This window comes from Castanea sativa, chromosome 1, assembly GCF_040712315.1.
Source record: "Castanea sativa cultivar Marrone di Chiusa Pesio chromosome 1, ASM4071231v1".
NCBI classification, from domain to species: Eukaryota; Viridiplantae; Streptophyta; class Magnoliopsida; order Fagales; family Fagaceae; genus Castanea; species Castanea sativa.
In genome coordinates, this window is record NC_134013.1 from 48,372,464 (window position 1) to 48,394,318 (window position 21,855).

Below are 21,855 nucleotides of genomic sequence, written 5' to 3' on the forward strand. Positions count from 1 at the left end.
CAGGGTTTAAGAGAGGTGCTTGGTAGGCAGCCTTACTCCCAACCTATTGCTTTTGGTGGAAGGCACTTGCCATCACATCAAGGCCTGATCTCTTCCACAATAATATGTCTTTTCCTCAAGTTTTCTATATTGTCCCCATAGATGCAGCCCACAAGAAAAACACGATTATTTTGGACCTTAGTCTTCCAAATGCTTTTCAAGGGGAAAATCACTCTGCCATTCAAGACTAAGGCTTTGTAATAGGATTTAACCTCAAACCCCATTGGTTTAGAAGGGGTCCAACAAATTTTATCCTCGCCACTACCTCTCATTGAAGTAGATTAAAGGTCCAAGGAGGATGATAAAGAAAACAAATTGAAGTGTTTTTTTTTTTTTTGAGAATAGGGTAAAACTCAGTTAACCCTGATACACATAATATTTTATACTTTAAGATTTCATACCCTATGACTCATAACAGCTTCCATAATTTATGTGCATAGTTCCTAATTTGTTCTATGTTAGATCAACGCAGAGGAAATCATCTGATGATGTTAAAAAAATCTGTATTAAAACATGATTAGGGTGCTCAACAAAATCAAAAGTTCTTCCATTCTTCTCTCGCCAAAGATTTCACAATACATACAACAGAACTGTGTTCCAATCTCGATTAGTTATTTTGATGAAATCTGCCTTGCCAACGCTCTCACATATGTTGCACAATCTTTGGCACAACTCAAACTATACCAAATAAACAAACACAAAAGACCTTATGTTTTGTGCCATTGAACAATGGAGTAAAAGATGCACAACTGATTCCCCACTGCTTTTGGCACATATAGTACGAATTAACAAGCATAATACTTTATTTCCAACCATTGTCCACCCTTAGAATTTTATCTAAGGCTGCTGTCTTAGTGGAAAAAAAAAACCCTGATAATGCACCTTACCACCCCATATGCATCTCTAAGGGAATTGCACTCCCAAATGCTCTGTATATAGTCAACCTCCATTCTAATTGATCATTTATTAGACAGAATTAGAATACAACAAATCAAAGAGATTTTTGACAAACTCTACCTCCTAGTCTTGAAATGAATGAGTAATTTAAGGATTCCAACCTTGAAGACCTCGATCATCTGCATTGACCAAATATGATGCTATTGAAGCTTCTTTATACACTGCCAATCTTAACAAATCCGGAAAGAGGTCTTTGAGAAGACAATCTTGACACCATAGTTCATATAAAAAATGAACATGAGAGCCATCCCCAACAACAAACTTAATAAATATGTCTTATTAATTTATGAATGGCTTCGGATAGATGTTTATTTATTTATTATTATTATTATTTATTGGTGAGTTACACATGCACTCAATGGGTCTTGAATCCACGTTCTCACCCTCAACCTAGAACTTAAAGGGGCGTAGGTACCAGTTGAACTAGAGCTCATTGTAAGCTTTGCATATACTCTTTTTCCTTTAAATGCACAAGAACAACCCTCATTTTCCTCATTTTCAGAGTGCTATTAGAAGTTATTGCAGGACATGAAGTGAGGCATGTATTTGCTACACACTGAAGGAACATTCAGTTGGCACAAGTTAAAAAATATACTCTTATCCAAATTCCATTGCTGAAGGGGCTACTCATTCTTCATTGTTCTTTAGAAACCTGTAATGTCATTATTAAACCTTTGGCCACTGAATTTCAGATTAAAATATAATAATGTGTGCATTTGGGGCATTTGACCCCAGATAGTTATTTATCAACCAGAAAAGAGATGGTAGTATTGAGAGAATAAATTTGAACAATTGAAGTGGTGAGTTGAGTTAACGTTGTGTAAAACTGATTTGACACAATAAATGAATAGGTAAATTTGATCTTTTAAGTAAATTCACTTTTTTGATAAGCATTAAATCTCATGGATGGAAACCAAATGTGATTATAGTGGCTTTGGTTAATATGCACAGAATTGGATTTTAACTGACATACTAAATATTCCTTGTGGTTATCTCAGATTTAAAATGGATTGAGATGCAAATTGAGAGGGCCCGCTCAATGTCTCCTGGAAAATTTACTCATGACAAGACTACGCCTAACTGCTTTCTTAAATTGGTATTGGTAGCATGCCCTATCAGTGTACAGAAAAAGTATTTGTTGTATTCTTTGGATACACCATTTCACTTATTTTTTATTGCATCAGTCAATATAAAGTTCAATACATTGTGATGGTATTTCTGTATGGTATTTTAAGTTTCAATTTTGTGAATTCCTAGTTAATGTGGGAGATGATGATGAAAATTGCTCTTATAATATGCAATGCAAATGTCCTTTGGCATTGCTTATAATTGAAGTCAGATCCATTGGATAATTTGGATTTTGAACTAGCCCTGAGATATGATGGCTACATATGGGTATCTGAAATGCTTTCCTTGTTCTCATCCACCATCAGTTCTTCAAAGTTAGACTTCGGCCTCACAATCTGTTTAAAATAGTTAGGATAGTTTGTTACCTTATCAAAGTAGTAAACATCTGTCTTCCTGTACATGTTTATAACAAAAATAAGGGGAAATTACATAAAAGTACCTACGATTTATTTCCTGTTTCAGCTGAAGTCCCAGGTCTTTAATTTTGTTAGTTAAAGTCCCAAACTTATGAAATTGTTTCATTTGAAGCTCCTGTCCATTTTAGTTATTCATCTCCATTCTTCTGAGCAGTAATAGAGTAGAGAAAAACAGGAAACGGTTGATAAAATTATGTTTCACCTAGCTAACCAATTTTGATTTTCTAGCAATCACTTTATTACTCTAAGTGAAGCTTTCTCTCTCTAAATGGAGCTATCTCTTTCTACCTTCTCTGTTCAATGGTTTCGAAATCGATTTTTGAAGAAGCCCTTGGTGAAACTCATAGTTTAATCAATAAGTTCCCCCTTTTCTCTGCTCTGTTGCTGTCTCTAGAATAGCAGAGATGGAAAAAGGCTTTAAATTGAAGCGATTTCATAAATTTGGGAATTTATTTCAAAACAAAAAGAAACCTAGGACCTAAACTGAAACATGGGATAAACTCTTGGCCTTTTTATGTAAATTTTCCCCCAAATAGTTTTATTTAAATTTATAAAAAAGAATGTTAAGGAATCCATTTGAAAGAAATAAATGACCAAGAGTTAAATATTATATGGGCAAGCATTGTTGTAGTTTTTTGGACTGTCAGTGCCTTCTAACATAATTCTAAGATCATTCAATTTATTTTTTCAAGGTTTGAAGATGAACTGAGCTTAGGGGCTTCATTATTTTCCATCCATGTTTATCCACGGACTCTCTAAGCCTGCTTCCCAGAAGATTTATTTTTATTTATTTAGTGAAGAAAATGGATGTTTTCCTCATAATTGTCCATATGAGGTTATTTTGTTCATAAGTTTTCTGCAGAGATATCCATAGGCTCTTTTAAATTCAGATCTTTTTCAATTTCAATATATGGTTAAATTTGCATCTTGCATCTTTAAAATTTTCTTGGATTACTGCTGCTTGTTTGACATTTATGTTGTGTATGATATATATATACATATAATGTTATTTCATTCATAAGTTAGTTGTCAGAGATATCTATATGCTCTTTAAAATTCAGATCCTTTTCAATTTCAATATATGGTTAATATTCTCATCTTGCATCTTAAAAGTTGTATTGGATTACTGCTTCTTGTTTGACATTTATGTTGTGTAATATATATATATATACCACCAGCATATATTAATTGTCTATTGATTCCTTAGTTTGATAAAATTTGCCCATGTAGATACAAAATCAACAATTGACCAGAACAGAATGTGGAAAGGATGTGCGGCACTTTGAGTTTGAAATTGTTTCATCTGTAAGTTGTTTACAATGTGTGCTTATCCACAGATCAGCACTTGTCACAGTATTGTAGTCATTAGCTAGTGCTAGTCCCACTCCCACTTAAGTGGGGTCCTGGGAAGGGTGGCTTTGATACGGTCCTACCTCTACCCTTCGGCATTTTTGCATAAAGTGGCCACTCTAAGGACTGGAATTCATTTACTTGTGCTTGACAGCCCAATAATTTTACCATTGCACTAGACAATGTACCATTTTCAAATATGTAGTCTAATACTTATTGGTAATTATACAAAAATTGTCATTTTTCCTTCCTTTGAATTTTCAGACTATTGAATACAAGGTTGGTGACATTCTTGAGGTCCTCCCTAGTCAGAATCAAGCAGCAGTAGATTCGTTCATACAGCGTTGTAATTTGGACCCTGATGCTTTCATTACCGTAAGCAGTTCTCTTGTTTATTGGCTGAATCTGGGTGATTCCTGTTTTTTATGTACATGAGCATAAGTTGATTCTAAGGCTTGATTTATAATTCGTTCACATAAACATTATACCTACAGTAGTGATTTCTTGGCTTAACCCTTCAGTTACAGCATGAATACTGTTTTCAAAACTTTTGCATTCTTTTGTTAATGTTTTGAGGTTTGAACTGAAGGTTCTTCTTCTTCTTGCTACCAATTTATGCACATATTTTTCAGCAATCAATTTCTCTTATGAATCCTTCAATTTGCACTTCCTCTTGAGATAGATGCTTTTTACATGCTTTCTTTGTGCATTTTTTAATTAAACTTTTCTAATCGTTGGATTCATGTATCTTTATGTCGTGAGCTTGACTAAAGTTAAACTTTGAATCTCCATTTCGTGGTTGCTTACTAAGTTGCTTAATGATATATCTGGTCACATTCCCAGTTCACAGAAAATTTGTTTCATCACTTAGAAACCCTTGTCCTTTCCATTGCTTTGTTTTCATGTTCTTATTGCTCAGTGAATATTTTTGTTTAGGATCTATTTGCACGTGTATAATATGCTTCATTTTGGTTTATTATTTGTTACTTCTTGAGACCGGTGACTGCCTATAATCGCACCCTTCTTGTGTCATGAATTTCAAATGTGCCTCTCAGATACCCCTAATGGACAATTTTTTTTTTTTTTTTTGGATAAGTAATAAGAATCATATTAATCATGAAGAAAAATGGAAAACAGCAAAAACAAGGTGTCCATGATGGTGAACACAAGAAATAGCAACCAAAAGCAACAAAAAAATGGAAAGCAGCTTAAGGGGAAATACTAAGGGAAGTAAGAAACTCCAGAGTAGAAGAACAGTTTGAAGAACTCTAGCACCTAGCCCATTCAAAAAGAGTACTCTGGCAGAGAGCTTATAACTGAACAAGCGATTTCTCTTTAGCCTCAAAAGAGCGCCGATTTCTTTCCATCCAAACAACCCACATCAAACAGCCAGGAACCATATTCCATATGTCCAAAGAAAATTTCGCTAACCAATTACTCCAACAAAACACCAAACTCTCCATTGAATCTAGCATGACCCATTGGATCCCAAAAACTTGTAACATTTGCACTCACAAAGAAAGAGCTACAGGACAATGTAGGAGAAGATGGTCCACAGATTCCTTGTTACAGCAGCACGTACAACACCTATTCGCCAAAGGGAGACCCCAGAGCATCAAATTATCTAATGTAAATATCTGACCATGAGCTGCGGCCACATGAAAAAAGCCACCCTTCTGGGAACCTGGACTTTCCAAATCCCCTTATAAGGGAAGCTAGAGAGAGAGGTACCCCTGATCTTATTAAAGAAGGACCGAATATCGAACTTACCATTCCCATTAAGACACCAATGGGGACTATCATACCCAATGCCTCTTGGAATCCTAGACTGAATGAAATCCAGGAAAGAGAAGGCAGCTTCTAATTCTCTCTGATGAAAATTCCTATAAAATCTCAAGTTCCAAAATCTATTTTGTCCACCCTCCTGATGACACAATAAATTAGAAATGCAAACATCCTTGTCATTTGAACACGCATATAACTTTGGATAGAGCATTTTAAGTGAGGTATTCCCAACCCACCTATCATGCCAAAAAAGAATGCGAGAGCCATCACCCACCACGAGCCATCACCCATCACAAGGGCCAAATGTTTGGAGAACCTCTCCCAACCGTAATTAATACCACGCCAAAGACCACACCTGTTGAAACACTACTCCAAAGACCCCCAAAAAAATTCCTCTGAATATGCTCCAATCTGTCAGCCACAGCTACAGGGATGGTAAATAAGGATAGGTAGCATGTAGGAAGGCTAGAAAGGGTACTCTTCAAAATCGTAAGTCTACCACCCTTAGACAAATATAGACGCTTCCAACTAGGCAACTTTTTCTCCATCTTCTCTAAAAGAGGATTCCAAATGGATGCAGTCTTGTACGGAGTACCCAAAGGCATTTCCAAATATTTCATAGGCAGGCTACCCACCCTACAACGGAGAATGTTAGCCAAAGCACCTATATTACCAACCTTCCCCACCGGGACAATCTCACTCTTCCCCACATTTACTTTCAAACTAGTAAAAGCTTGGAAGCAAGACAAAGCCAATCTAATGGACAACAACTGTTCTATAGAAGCATCACAAAACAAATGGTATCGTTTGCAAACAACAAATGTGATATGCGTACCCTAATAGAGTTAATTGGTCCCACATGAAAACCACAAAGCAGACCACTATCCTCAGCTTTCTTCAGAATCCAACTTAAAACTTCCATAATCAAAAGGAGAAGAAGAGGGGACAAAGGATCACCTTGTCTCAAACCACGAGAACTTCCAAAAAAGCCTGCCGGGGATCCATTTACAGGAACAGAGAAGCGAACAGTAGAAATGCAATCCTTAATCCACTCCCTCCACTTCAACCTAAAGCCCATCCTATTCAACAAATGAAGTAAGGCATCCCAATTAACATGATCGTAGGCTTTTTCTATATCCAACTTACAAACTACACCCGGTGAGTGACACCTCACTCTGCTGTCTGGGCACTCATTAGCAATTAGCACTAAGTCCAAAATTTGTCTTCCACCAACAAAGGAATTTTGAGTCTTCGAGATCAGACTGTCTAACACCACTCTCAACCTATTCACCAGCACCTTAGATAGCAACTTGTAAACATTGCCCACCAAGCTAATAGGCCGGAAATCCTTTATATTGACAACATTAGTTTTTAGGAATTAAAGAGAGAAAAGAAGCATTTAGAGACCGTTCAAATATTGAATACCTGTGAAAATGCTTAAATACAGCCATAACATCATCCTCCACAACCTTCCAACATTTGTGAAAAAATGCCATGGTGAACCCGTCCGGACCAGGAGCTTTATCCCCCTCCATGTCTGCCAGAACCTGGGTGACTTCTTCTTTTGAGAATTCCCTCTCAAGGGACAACCTATCATCCTCCCCAATACAAGCAAAGTCCAACCCATCCACAGTTGGACGCCACATGTCTGTCTCTATATAAAGCTACTAATAAAATTGGACTACCTGAGAACGTACAGCAGATTCATCCTCATATAAAACACCATCTACCTCTACGCTGCTAATATGATTAGCTCTTCTATGAGAATTCACTAATCTATGAAAGAAGCGTGTATTGTTATCTCCCTCCTTCACATACAGAGCACGAGACTTTTTTCTCTAGAAAGTCTCTTCCAAGGAAGCTAAAATTTTGATCTCACCTATAACCTGTGTTCTGTGAGGTTGTTTCTCATGCGAAAGGCCCAAAATTTCATCCTTGGCATCCAAACCCAATAATTCAGACAGCAAACTCTTCTTCTTAAAAGCCAAATCACCAAATTCCTCCTTGTTCCGCTTTTTTAGGTCTTCTTTAAGAGCCTTTAATTTCTGAGCCAATACAAAACTTGGAGAACCCATAAAGCAATAACCATTCAACCATTGTTGAACCTTCTCAACAAAACCCTCAACTCTTTGCCATATATTCTCAAACTTAAAAGCATAGCGCCCCCTACCCACACCACCAGTTTCCACCAAAAGCAGATAATGATCAGAAATAACCCAAGGAAGCACCCTCTGAGACACATTTCCAAAATGGTCCTCCCAATCTGAAGAGACCAATGTCCTATCAATACGGGACATAGACTTTGGTTCGGAGTCCCTAAACCAGGTGAAAGAAGCCCCATCTAATAGTAAATCCACTTGGAAATTATTCTCTATGAAATCTGAAAAGGCAAACATGGCTGGGCTAATAGTAAATCCACTTGGAAATTATTCTCTATGAAATCTGAAAAGGCAAACATGGCTGGGCTGAAAGAGTTACAGCCAAGCCTCTCACAAGGATATCTAATGATGTTGAAATCTCCAAATAAAAACCAAACCTTGGTCCATCGAATACGCACCCTGATAACTCCTCCCACAAAGCAGCCCTATGTAGGTCTGCATTTGGACCATAAATGCTTGTACAAACCCATTCAAAACCATCCAATACTCCCCTAAAAAGTACACTAATTGAGAACTGACCAACCAACACATCAATTTTCTCAACCACCCGCTTATCCCAAAGCAGCGGAACCCTATGAAGCACGGGTGCGTTTCCGGATTTGGGTGCGGGTGCCGGACTTGACAATTTTTGAAAAAGTAGGGTGCAGGTGCGGGTGCGGCGATTAAAAAATTATTTAAAAAATTTTTATTTATATTTTTAATAAATTGCTAAGCATACTTTTTCCTATTATATAAACCTATATCAAATTTACAATCACAGTTCAGTGTTCACAGATTCACAATCACAATGAGTAATAACTATTAACTAAAAAAAAAAATCAAACCCAAGTCACAACATTATTACCAAACAGCTTATATAAAAAATAAAAAAATAAAAAATCAGATCATAGAGACCTAAGATTGAAAAACTAAGAGTGTGAGAGCTATGAAAAAAGTCAAGGCATGTGAGAGCTATGAAAAACTAAGATTGAAAGCTTGAGATTGATACCTGAGGGGAGACGGAGAGTAGGGGAGACGGAGAGTGAGAGTGAGTTGAGACTTGAGAGTGTGAGAGTGAGTCACTGAGTTGAGACTTGAGACTTGAGCTTGAGATGAGAGAGGGGAGACGTCGTGGCAAGAGCACAGAGACCAAAGAGGGCCAAGAGGCAAAGAGTGAGAGAGAGCTGAAGTGAGTGAAGTCTGAATAGGGTTTTGACATTTTGTCCAAAGTTCAAACGGTGCGTTGCACCTTTTTTTTTTTTTTTTGAATTTTGGCCTGAATCAGCTGGTTCGGCGCGGGTATCGGTGGCTGCTGCTGATATGGACCGATTCGGCCCGAATCGGTGCAGATCGACCCAATTCCGCGCGCGTCGGCCCGACTCGGTGCCACATCGGCTAATCACGCTAAGGAAAAAAAAAAGGGGGACACAGCACCGACGCGCAGGCAGCGGCGTCCCTTGTGCGTCGAACACGGGTGTGGCGGGCGTTTTGCCGCGTCCGTGCATCCCAGGTGGAATCCCCCCAGATGTTTGAACCACATCCAGGATAGCCCAATCAATGAAAGGACTACCCCATAAGCTTCGCACAACAGCAGAATTTACTGAAGAAAGTTTAGTTTCCTGGAGACAGACTATATCACACCGCCATTCCTTAAGGAGATTCTTACAAACCTCCCTTTTTTGGGGATTATTTAAACCCCTAACATTCCAAGAAAGGAGTCTTAAAGTCATTTATAACTACCAATAGCCCCAAAACCATTTGATGAACCTCTATTACAAGAAGAGGACCCATCATAATTTACTGTGGATACTAGACCCCGAAGTTCTCTAAGACCTTTCTGACCAAATTTAATAGGTCTTTGAACACACCCATCATTTACAACCTTAAGACATTCTTGTTCCAGTAAACGAAATAAAGCCATGCACTGAGCTTCATGTCTTACAATAGGAAAACCCAATTTTGCAAAAACTTCTCATCATTGTGGATACCCATTTAGACTGTTCACCCTTTTCATCAACCCTGGTCAGCACCTTATCCTTAACTGCCTTAGGATCCCACCGAGACAGCGGTACACACTCTAGAGGACCACTCTCTTGCTCCCCACTACTAGAAACACTAGAGTCAGCTCCACTTTGCTCCCATGGAAGAAGCAGAAGCTCCGACCCTTTTGCAACCCATCTACAAGCTCAACCGCCAAAAACATCATACCTGTTTGGGAAGGACCACCATCATTAACCTCGAGATGGGACTCCATAAATACATCCTCCACTTCCTCCTTAGACCAAGGATCCCCCTCCCTATCCAAGTTGGACAAGAGAGAAAAACGATTCGAAGCTTCCCACTGAGGACGATGAAGATGACCATGAGAAGCAAGATGATCATCACCAGTCAGAAGCTTGATTTCTTGCGTTGACATCACCGGATTCGACCCTGAGCCCACAATTTTAAGATACCCAAGTTGTTGCGGCTCCACCGTGGTTCTTGGATCGACCTTGGAGAAACTTTCGCCTTCCCTATCGGGATGCGAAACCACCGGGTTGGAGGCGAGAAGCTTTATAACTTGATTGGGAATCGGAGCCTCAGGCACCACCGATACCACCGCTGACTCCATTAGTGGCCTTGAACTCTCGTCCACCACACTCTCACTTTGATTGCTGTGCACACTCACACCCAAACCATATGGATAGGAAACCTCCAAATGGGCCTTTCCTCTCGGGTTAGCCACTTGGGCTTTGTCATGCTCAAATTCACTTTTTAACGCATCAGGCCCACTTTTATTGGACACTAGTAAGTTGCCCGTGCGATGCACGAATAATATTGTAATGTTTTGTGTAAGATAAGTTTGGAGAATGTTGTACATATATTATACCATAATTGTCATAGAACTTTGTTAGTAATGAGTTCATTATAAAAAGTAACAAAAACTAAACAAAATAATGAAATAAAGATGAAAAAAACCTTAATACACAAAAATGCTAAAATCCTTGATTCATACATTATTGAAATTCATAGAAAAGAAAGTACACACCGCATATAGATCATTATACAATCATCAATAAACCAAAACTCAAAAAAAAAAAAAAACATTAACCCAAAACTCAATTTATTGTAGGAAAATAGTCAATATGTATTTCTTTAATGAAATATCAAGAGACTTACTTGAGAAAGAAGCTTTGGAGTCTAAAGAATGCGGATTGAATAGTCGTGTTGTTTTTCCTCTGCAAATTCAATTGCCATTGACGAAATTCCCTCCACCCTACTACTGTACACCCTTGGTGTGATGGTGACTCCACAAGTATAAGTGCTTGTTGGGGTATGGGGGCAAGGGCTGGGGTTCAAGTCTCTAAGAGAGAGCTTCACACACATATACACTTAGATTTGGTTAAAGTAAAATTTCTATTTTGTATCAAAAAAAAAAAAAAAAAACCCTCCACCCTAGATGATAACTGCTTGATCCCTGTAATCCAATTTGTGATTTACAACATGTTTAGCTTTTGTTTATTTTGAAAAGATCAATCTACTAAAGTCATATGCGAAGATTAAACAATCTTGAAAGGACAATGACAATGAGACTTTTACACTAAATAAACAATTATTGATTTCTCAGTTCTAGACTTCAAGCATATTTTGGAAATCGATATACACAATAACACAACCTATAAAAGAAAATAGGAAAACAAAGAATCTCATGATCTTAACCCTAACGATTGTAAGTGAAGAAATGAAAATTTGAAAGTAACAAAAGATAGCTTGAATTCATACATGTCAAGGCCACTTAATGTGCGATGGATAGCCACTGGCTACAACAAAAGATCACAAGAGCAATAGGTTTGTTTCATTAGCTTGGTGTTTTAAAAAATTGTGAGTATGAAAGCAAAATTTGAGAGTAGCAGTAGTTTAGGAAATTTAACTATTAAAGGTTTTTTTTTTGAAGAGAAAGAAAGTTTTTTAAGAGAGAAAGAAAGAGAATGGAGGCATATGGTCAAAGTTGAGAGGGGAAGGCAAAGCGTGAGAGAGTGGTTGGGGAGTCAAAGATTTAGAAAATCCTACATTAATCATTATAGCAGAGTATTGATAATGTACATAATGTGAAAACAAAAAGGCAAAAACCAAAATGTCATTTTGGAGGCAAGTTGTGATTAATGCATCTACACAATCATAAAGGCAGAAACTTTTTAAAATAACTAACGTAAAAACTTACCATACCAAAAAAAAAATAAAAGACTAACAGGGGAGGGAGACTTTGTTTATGAGATGTTTGTATGTAAATTCATAACTATAAAATAATAAGGATTCCCATAGAATAAAATAAAATAATAATGATTATGGTAAATAAAAGATATGAATTTGTGTAATTTAGGCAACAGAAATGCTAAAATATTATCTATCTCGATCTCATTAATTATTAGTACCCCTTTTTATTATTAAAAAAAAAAAAAAAAAAAACTGAAACATTTGGTATGCTAAAAGACATGAAGAAGAGAGAGAGTTGTGATGTAAACTCAGTCAATTAATGGGAGAGTTGGATGATTGTAGAGAAACTTCATAGGAGGTGCCACTTGGCAAAAGTTTAGACCCTCACACAATGAGGTCTCTGTTTTTATATATATATTGATGTGTGATTTATTTGGGTTCATCCAGGATACAACTCGTTTTCCTACATCTGATTTAGACACCCTCAACGCCAAGTTGGCAGTAGTCAACTTAAAAATAAACTCGTGTGGGTTTGTCATTTATATTAGATATTGTAACAGCAGAATCACCCTAAATCACGTTATGCCCCAAAATAACTCCAGTATTTTCAAAATTCCTTAACTTCCGCTGGTTACCATAATTGAAAGATTTCTTCCCATTTTGTCCACCGCCATCCGTCGGACCACCACCAACAGCACATCGGAAGTCCTCCCTTCCACCCATACAGTGTTTGCACCTGATAAGAATCTGTCTAATTCTTTTGTAAACAAGCACCCAGAACGGTTGGAACTAGCAGGTATCATAACACAACCACGACAAGCTCCACCATAATACACAGCTATATCCACAGATAGCTCTCTATATCATTTGCACAGATAATCCTTTCCTGGAACCCAATCTAATGGACAATTTTGTATGGGCTGGATGCCTCTTAGGGTAGGCAACTAATTTCCCTTTAGTGCTCCTGCCTGGGATCAGAATTTACTCTCTTTTATATTTGGCATGTACAAGAATTCCATTCCACAAAAAGGACATAAAAGAATAAGATATTTAGACCCAAAATGTGTGTTTTGTGGAGCAGGGTAGAAGTGGAAAGAAAAGAAAATTATATAGTAGATTGAAGATGTGAAGTGCAGTTATGATACAAATTCTTTATCACCATGGTATGCAAACATGTACATGTGATGAACTTGCCTTGGTGCATCTTTGTTGCCAAATTTTAGAGTAATTTGATTTTTTTATGATGGGATTCATGGGAATGACCTTATACTACTTAGCAATGGATGTTAACTTATAATTTTTGAGTCCTAAATTATTCTGAAGGAGCTTCTTGGGGCGAAGGATATGTCTACGGGAAAGGAAACTGATGGGATGAAATCAGAACTTTCCTTGTACCTTTTTATGCGCTTGGAACGTGGGCTTGATGGGAAATGGGCTATTGTGTGGACTGAGGTAAATGAAGTGGGCCCAACTTTAAAACCCTCAAAGCCCATTATTCATAACCTTATTCCCTCCAACCCCATCGTTCCAGCCAAGCCCAGAAGAGTATGGAGGCCATGCCAAACCCCAGGAACGTTAAACTCAGCCCACTGCCAGAGCTCTAATCTTGAAGCCCACGCTCTGGGAGCCAGAGTTCAGGTGCCGATGGAGGTCCAGGTTCCGAGAGTGGGACAAGTGGGCTCGAGCTCATGGGATGAAGAGGTGAGGTCGGTGTCTGCTCGCGGTGATGACCCAGTGACTGGAAACGATGGAGATGCTTCTTGCAGCGCCGATAATGATATTATCGACGCCGGCAAGGCTCTGGCTGGGTTTTCGAGCCCCGACACTGAGATGCAGCATCGGCTTGGGTTTTAGGACTGAGGTGACACCGGGGACTTGATGGTTGGCTCGGATTTGGCAAGGAATGGGCCGGGGATGTATAACGGATTGGTTCCTAGTTTAGACTTGGGTAAAGTGTTGGAGGTTGAGTTTGGGGAAGGGGATGCACATGCAGAAGTGGTGGATTCAGTTGGGGCTACTCAGTCAGAATCTGGGCTCTTTATTCTTCCTCGGGAGTCCAGTGGGGTGGTGGACAGTGGTTGTGGCAGTGGAGAGACTAAGAATTGTGTGTTGGAATGTGAACCTCTGTCTCATTGGGTTCCTAACGATCTCAATGTGGGTTCGTTGACTCTGGATTTTGTAGAACACGAGATGGCTGATGGTCCCCCCTCGGATTGGGTATCCAAGTTGATGAGAAAATTCTGTAAAATGGTGGGCTTTCCTATTGTGAGACATGAAGCTCAATGTTTGGCCCTTTTTCGTATCCTGGAACAGGAGTGTCTCAAGGTGAAGGACGAAGAGGGGTCTAAGAGACCCGCTATTTCAGGGACACAAGGCCTCAGGGAGCTTAAGGGGCTGATTTCTTATGTCAATTATGAGGGTGCCACTGCTAGGAGTAAGTGCAGAGATGCTTTGACGGACTCGGGGGCTGCTAGTAGTTTTAAATGACACTACGACTACTTTCTTGGAACGTGAGGGGGCTTAATAATCCCCGGAAGAGAGAGGTGTGTAAGAACCTTCTTAAAGAGTGGAAGTGCGATTTTGTGTGTATTCAAGAAACGAAAGTATCGTCTATTGATGGGGCATTTGTTCGGAGTTTATGGGGTAGTCCGTACACTGATTGGGCTGTTTTGGATGCTGTGCAGTTTTCAGGTGGGGTCTTGCTGATTTGGGATAAGAGGGTTGTTGAGAAGTTGGATGTTATTGTGGGTCAATTTTCTGTCAGTGTATTATTGAGAGGTGTGGTGGATGATTTTGTTTGGGCTTGTACAGGTGTGTATGGCCCTAATGACAATGGTCAACGGCCTAATTTGTGGGGGGAGTTGTCTCAGGTGCGAGCCAGGTGGCCCGTGGCATGGTGTCTTGTAGGTGATTTTAATATTATCAGATACCCAAGTGAGAGACTTGGTTGTGAGACTTTCAGCCCTGCTATGCTCGCATTCTCTGATTTCATAGAGAATAATTCTTTAGTTGATTTACCTTTAGAGGGGGCTTCCTTCACTTGGTTTAAAGATTCCGGTCTTCCCTCTATGTCAAGAATTGACAGGGCCTTGGTTTCCCTTGATTGGGAGGAGCACTTTGAGAATGTATCCCAACGGGTGCTTCCTCGTGTTCTTTCTGACCACTGCCCTCTTTTGTTAGAAGCTGGTGTTGTTCGGCGTGGTCGTAGTGCCTTTAAATTTGAGAACATGTGGTTAAAGGATGAGGGTTTTGTGGATAGAGTAAAGCAGTGGTGGGATGGCTACAGTTTTGAGGGTTCTCCAAGTTTCATCTTGGCCCAAAAATTGAAGGCTCTAAAAGCAGACCTAAAAAAGTGGAACAAGGAGGAATTTGGTGATTTGGTTTTTAGAAAGAAGAATAAGCTAACTGAGCTGATGGGGTTAGATGTGAGAGAGGAGCTAGTGGGTCTCTCAAATGAGGATCAGAGTCGGCACATTCAACTCAAAGGAGACATAGAGCATCTGGCTTCTCTTGAGGAGACATCTTGGAGGCAAAAGTCTAGAGCCTTATTTGTGAAAGAGGGAGATAATAATACTCGGTTTTTTCATAGAGTAGCAAACTCCCATAGAAACGCTAATCAGATTAAAAGGATGGAGGTGAATGGTATTCTTTATGAGGATGAGCACGATGTACGCTCTCAAATAGTCCTTTTTTACCGAGAGTTGTATAAGGAAACTGAGGTGGGGCGTCCTTCTATGGATGGGTTAGAGTTTGCTAGTATTGAAGAGGATGATCGGGTGTTATTAGAGAAGGAGTTTTCGAAGGAGGAAGTCTTCCAGGTATTAAAGGAGATGGAGGGGGATAAAGCCCCTGGTCCTGATAGCTTCACCTTGGCCTTTTTTCAGAAATGTTGGAGTGTCGTGAAAAGGGATGTAATGGAATTTTTTGAAGATTTCTATAGACATTCTTCGTTTGAACGGTCTTTGAATGCTTCGTTTCTCACTTTAATTCCTAAGAAGTGTAGTGCCGTTAATATTAAAGACTTTCGCCCCATTAGTTTGGTGGGTAGTGTTTATAAGCTGTTATCCAAGGTGTTGGCTAATAGGATGCGGAGAGTTTTGGATAATCTCATCTCTGAGACTCAGAATTCGTTTGTTGGCGGAAGGCAGATTCTGGATTCAGTGCTTGTTGCAAATGAATGCTTGGATAGTAGGTTGAAGAGCAGAGTTTTGGGTGTGGTTTGCAAGCTGGACATTGAGAAAGCCTATGATCATGTGAACTGGGAGGCCCTGTTTTATTTGTTGGGCCGGATGGGTTTTGGGGTGAAATGGAAGGGTTGGATCAAGGCTTGCGTTTCGTCTGTCCGTTTCTCTGTCCTAGTAAATGGGTCCCCGGAAGGTTTTTTTGGTAGCTCCTGTGGGTTGAGACAAGGGGATTCCCTATCTCCGTTATTGTTTCTTTTGATAATGGAGGTTTTAAGTAAACTTTTGAAGAAGACAGGAGTGTAATCTTATTCGGGGATTTCAAGTGGGAGCTGTGAACTGTGCTGGGGTGAGTATTTCCCATCTTTTATTTGCAGATGACACCATCATATTTTGTGAGGCCTCAAGGGAGCAGCTGCTGTCTATTAGGATGGTGTTGTCTTGTTTTCAGGCGTTTACGGGTTTGAAGGTCAATGTTGGGAAAAACGAGATTGTCCACGTTGGGGAGGTGAATAATCTAGATGCTTTGGCTAATGTGCTTCAGTGTAGAGTAGGCAGTTTGCCTATGAAATATTTGGGGATGCCTTTGGGATCTTCTTTTAAGTCTCCCTTGATCTGGAATCCTATTTTGGAAAAGATGGAGAAGAGGCTCTCTGGGTGGAAGCGTCTCTATTTATCTAAGGGTGGTAGGCTCATGTTACTTAAGAGTACTCTCTCAAGTCTCCCGACATACTTTCTATCTCTCTTTACTATTCCTAAAGCAGTGGCGACTAGATTGGAAAGTATTCAAAGGAATTTCCTTTGGGGGTCTTCTGAGGGGGGTTTTAAATATCCTTTGGTGGCTTGGGATAAGGTGTGTTTACCCGTTGAGATGGGTGGATTGGGGTTAAGAAAGGTGGTGTCGTTTAATCAAGCTTTATTAGGGAAGTGGCTGTGGAGATATGGCCATGAAGATACCCACCTGTGGCATCGGGTTATCTCTTCAAATATGGCGAGGATCAGAGGGGGTGGAGGACTAGAGACTGCAGGAGGTCCCATGGGTGCGGCCTTTGGAGAAGCATTAACAAAGGTTGGGAGGACTTTTCTAAGCATCTTTCTTTTGTAGTGGGGCAAGGAACTCGTATCCGTTTTTGGCATGATAGGTGGATTGGTGACGATACCCTAAAAGTTCTCTATCCTGAGCTTTATGTGTGTTTAGCGGTCAAGGATGCTTGTATCTCTGAGGTTTTGTGGATTCCAGAAGGGGGTACAGTTAGAGTATGGAATTTAACGTTTTATAGAGCGTTTGAAGATTGGGAGTTGGCTGCTTCGTATTCTCTACTCCGGCTTATCCAATCCCGCATTCCACAGGATAGTAGGAGAGATACCCTTTACTGGCGGCTTAAAGGGGATGGTATGTTTGACACTCGGTCTTACTACCTCGTGATCCGAGATGCTTCGAATTCTTGGCTTCCTTGGAAGGGGGTTTGGAAACCGAAGATCCCCAAGCGCGTGGCTTTCTTTCGGTGGTCTGCTGCTCATGGTCGGATCCTCACCTTGGACAACCTTATGCTTAAGGGTTGGCCCTTGGTTAATAGGTGTTGCTTGTGTTGCAAGGATGGGGAGTTGGTTAACCATCTTCTTTTGCATTGTCCTGTTACCCATTCTCTTTGGTCTCGTATGCTTCAGACCTTTGGGATTCTTTGGGTTATGCCAGGGTCGGTGGCGGAGTTGATTCCTTGTTGGCATCAGTGGCATGGAAAGGATAAGTCGGACATATGGAATTTGGTTCCAGGGTGCTTAATGTGGATAGTGTGGTTGGAACGAAATCGTCGTTCCTTTGAAGACAAAGAGTAGACCTTGGTTGAGTTGAATCTATTATGCCAGCGTAGTCTCTTAGAGTGGTCTCGTTGTTGGGGGTTTTCTAATTGCTCTTCTCTCGCTGAGTTTTTGCCCTCCCTTAACTTTGTTTCCTAGTAGTTTTTTATTTTTGTTCATCATCATGAACTCCTTGTATGACTTTCTTTCCTTTTTTTATAAAAGCTTCCGGATTACTTATCAAAAAAAAGTACTCCAGAATAAGTGCCCTGAATTGATCATTTGTAGCAGGTCTAAAGTCTGTATCTGTTCAACTTAGCAAGCTCAGATAGCCTAGAAATCAGTCAAGTGAATCTCCTATCAAAAAAAAAGAAAAAAAGAAAAAGAAAAAGAAAGAACCAGGTAGAATTCAGTTCAGATGTAGGAGACCTACTCAGAAGTTTTCACAACTCAGTCATATATGATGGAATCATCAAAGATTTGACCTTTTTGAAATTTTTGTAACTCACTATAGGTTTGCGAAACAAAGAAAAGATGTTTATGAACAAGATATCAAACCATACAAAGAAAGAAAAAGGATTGAATGGAGGAACTTCCGAATATTTGGCAATCAAAGATGTATCAATATCAATGGTGACTCATTTTTGCTTATCTAAAAAGAAAATGGTGACTCATTATTTTGATAAATTAGAAAAAAGAAGATTTTGTAAACACTTACTCGAAATCTTACTTAGGACAGTCCATTGTGGAAGACCCAATTTTTTTCTGATGATTTTGCTATGATATTTCTGGTCCATTTATAATATAATGAAAGATTGGATATGGAGCTTTGTTTTTATAACTTTTGGCTTGGCTTGGGTTATGCCTAGTTCGGTTCCAAACTTGCTTTTTGGATGGTGGAATTGGTTGGGGAAGCATTCGTCTCAGATCTGGAATTTAGTCCCGTTGTGCATCCTTTGGTGTATTTGGAAGGAGCGGAACCGGAGGACTTTTGAGGATTTGGATAGCTCTAGGGATCAGTTGCTTGCTTCTTTTTGTGGAACTCTTTTTGATTGGTCTAGGACGTGGGGACTCACGTCTAGTGATTCCCTCCCTTCTTTTCTTTGTTCCCTTCTCTTTTTGTAATTTCTCTGTTGTTTGGTTTTCTCTCTTGTTTCTCTTTGTTTTCTTTTTCTTGTTTTTCTGGGTTGCTATGTGTTTTTCAGGCATAGAGTAACCTTCGTTTATATATCATTCTTACTTATCAAAAAAAAAAAAAAAAAAAAAAATAATGAAAGATTTATACAAATTTTGGGCTGCTACTTTGTATTGGTAATAGGTCTGAAAAAATAATCTAAAAAGATCAAATTTAGTCTATTTAGATAATTTTTTCCCCTGTTGGACTGTTTGGAATAGGTTCCCATGTAATGGATTGAATATTTCTTCCTAATGTGTTGAGTAATTTGAGGCTGAGACTTGAACTTTAGTATGATCTTTTCAAAACATTGTTTGTTATATGTATATCAATGCATGTAGGTGTTTTGCCTATTGCATTTCTTGATTTTAGGGAGGATGATTTTAAACTAAAGCCGCTAAAGATTAAGGGTCTTGGATAGAATATATGAAATCTGAATTCTAGGCAATTAAGAAGCAACAAGTTGATAAAATGAGTGTGGCTAAAATGAAAATGTTATGATGGATAAGTAGAAATACAAAGAAAGATAGGATACAAAATGAAGAAATTCATTTAAAGATGATGGTGGGTCCTATTGATGAAAAAATCAGGAAGAGTTGCTTGAGATGATTTAGTGTTTCAATACACTATTGAAAAAAAAAGTGATTTGATTTAAGTTGAGGGAACGAAAAGAAGTAGAGAAAAACCTAAATAATATTGGTAAAAGTAGTAAAAAATTGAAATGTTATTTAAGGAAATGACGGAATATGATTTTTGGATATTTATTGTTCTACGTATTCTTCGATAGAATGGCAAAGAAGTATACCTGTGGCTGATCCATAACTGACCACAATGTTTTGGGAATAAGGTTTATTTTAGTATTGATTTTAGTGTATTAGGGGGAACAAATGAGAGCAATCTGCAGATTTAGGTTAGGTTCCATGAACAACCATTTTCTTTATTTGTTGCTACAGGTATTTTGAAAGAAAAAAAAAAGGGCATGGAGTATGAGCAGGATGAAGGTTGGAAAATATTTTCAGGATGTTTGTTTAATGCATAGCTATAAAATCTCATAGAAACCATAACCATACTAGGTGATTATGCATAGTTGTGTCTTATACATAAATTACTTTTGGCTGTTTAGGAATGTGTACAGTGAATGAAGGTCACCAAAAGCAAAACGTTGAGATATAAAAAGAAGAAGAAGGTATAATTAGAATTAAAGCACTAAAATTGCAGACAATGGGAGCACTAGGTTGAGATGGTTTGTGTGTGTGCGTGTGTGTGAGACATGGGTGAGTGGATGTAACAAGATATGATTTGATCAATATAGTGAAAGAAGGCTGAAAATATCAAGAATATGGTTTTTTCTATAACTGGCAAAATAGGATTCTTGGCACCAACCCCAAAATTTTGGGCTAAGGCTATGTGTATATGAGATGTCTCTTGCTTTTCAATATTGCCTGCACCTTTTTGTTTTGCTGATGCATCTTGTGGAAACATTACTTATTGAACTTGTCTTATTTCTTTTGATGATATTGTATCTGTCTAGTAGATGTTTCAAACCTTTTTATGCTGAAAATTTTACATGATCATAGGTCCATCCTAAAGAGATGAACAATCACCTTCTTCATACTCGTACGAGTGCAAATGTCCTGATCAAATTAAAAACTTTTGTGGAGTTGACAATGGATGTTGCTTCAGCTCCTCCTCGGCGCTATTTTTTTGAGGTAAGAACCCTGTTTGTTTGAACTCTTTCATGTGTATTTTGTCCCTCTTTTTTTGCTTTAAGTGGGAACTTTCTTCAGAAAACTACTGGCTTATATTACATGTCTTGCTCTTGCTTCCTTAATTTTCTTCATCATACTGTTGGGCAATGGGTATTGATCTTTAGCATTCTATTATGAGTTTTAGATGTACTACCCATACTCCCAAGAAAATCAACTGGTAATGAAAGGGAATATTTGAAGTTTTTCTAACTTCATAATTGGACATATTGCATGTTTACTTAAAGAATAATGACCTAGGAGAAAAGAAAATGATGTAACAATAAACTTGAACCAAAAAATAAATAAATAAAGGATAGATAACCTAGGAATTAGTACCAAGCTTGAGAGAACAAAATCTCAAGAAGTTAGCACCTAGTGTTGCCAGTGTCGATACCAAACCATTGGAAGATTCCAAAAGAAATCTTATTAATCAATCAAACTTTAGACCGAGGCTTTATTTATTATTAGGTATTATAATCAAACCATAGATTGTCTTTATTTATATATTTTTTTGATAAGTAAGAAAGATGTAACTTCAAAAAATTGCTTTATGCAAGGGAGTGCAAAGAAAACCAAAGATTATAGAAAAAGAGAGAAAAGCAGAAACAGAAAAGAGAAGCTAATTACAAAGAGAGAGAGAGAGAGAGAGAGAGAGAGAGAGAGAGAGAGAGCATGCTAAGGAACAAAGGAAAAGAATAATTAGATGTGAGTCCCCAAGCCCTAGACCAATCATAAAGGGAACCAGTAAAAAGAGCAAGCAACTAGTCATCGGATCTATCTAAGTCCTCAAAAGTCCGCCGATTGCGTGCCTTCCAAATACACCACATCAAACACAATGGAACTATATTCCAAATGTTAGATGAGTGCTTCCCCAACAAATTCCACCAACCAAAGAGGAAATCTACCACCGTTCTTGAGAGAACCCACAAAATCTCAAAAGTTCTAAAG

The 21,855-nt window shown here is 38.7% G+C and overlaps 1 protein-coding gene across 9 annotated transcripts in view; it reads left to right on the top strand.

Annotated features, from left to right (window-relative positions):
- Positions 1–21,855, top strand: part of LOC142616182 (NADPH-dependent diflavin oxidoreductase 1) — a 40,213-nt gene that overhangs the window by 14,612 nt on the left and 3,746 nt on the right. For all 9 annotated transcript variants that reach the window (XM_075789074.1, XM_075789050.1, XM_075789058.1 and 6 more), the window contains 4 exons: positions 1,995–2,092; positions 3,771–3,845; positions 4,155–4,265; positions 20,737–20,868. In XM_075789074.1, coding sequence (XP_075645189.1) covers positions 1,995–2,092; positions 3,771–3,845; positions 4,155–4,265; positions 20,737–20,868 — 416 coding nt within the window. The remainder of the gene's footprint in view (positions 1–1,994; positions 2,093–3,770; positions 3,846–4,154; positions 4,266–20,736; positions 20,869–21,855) is intronic.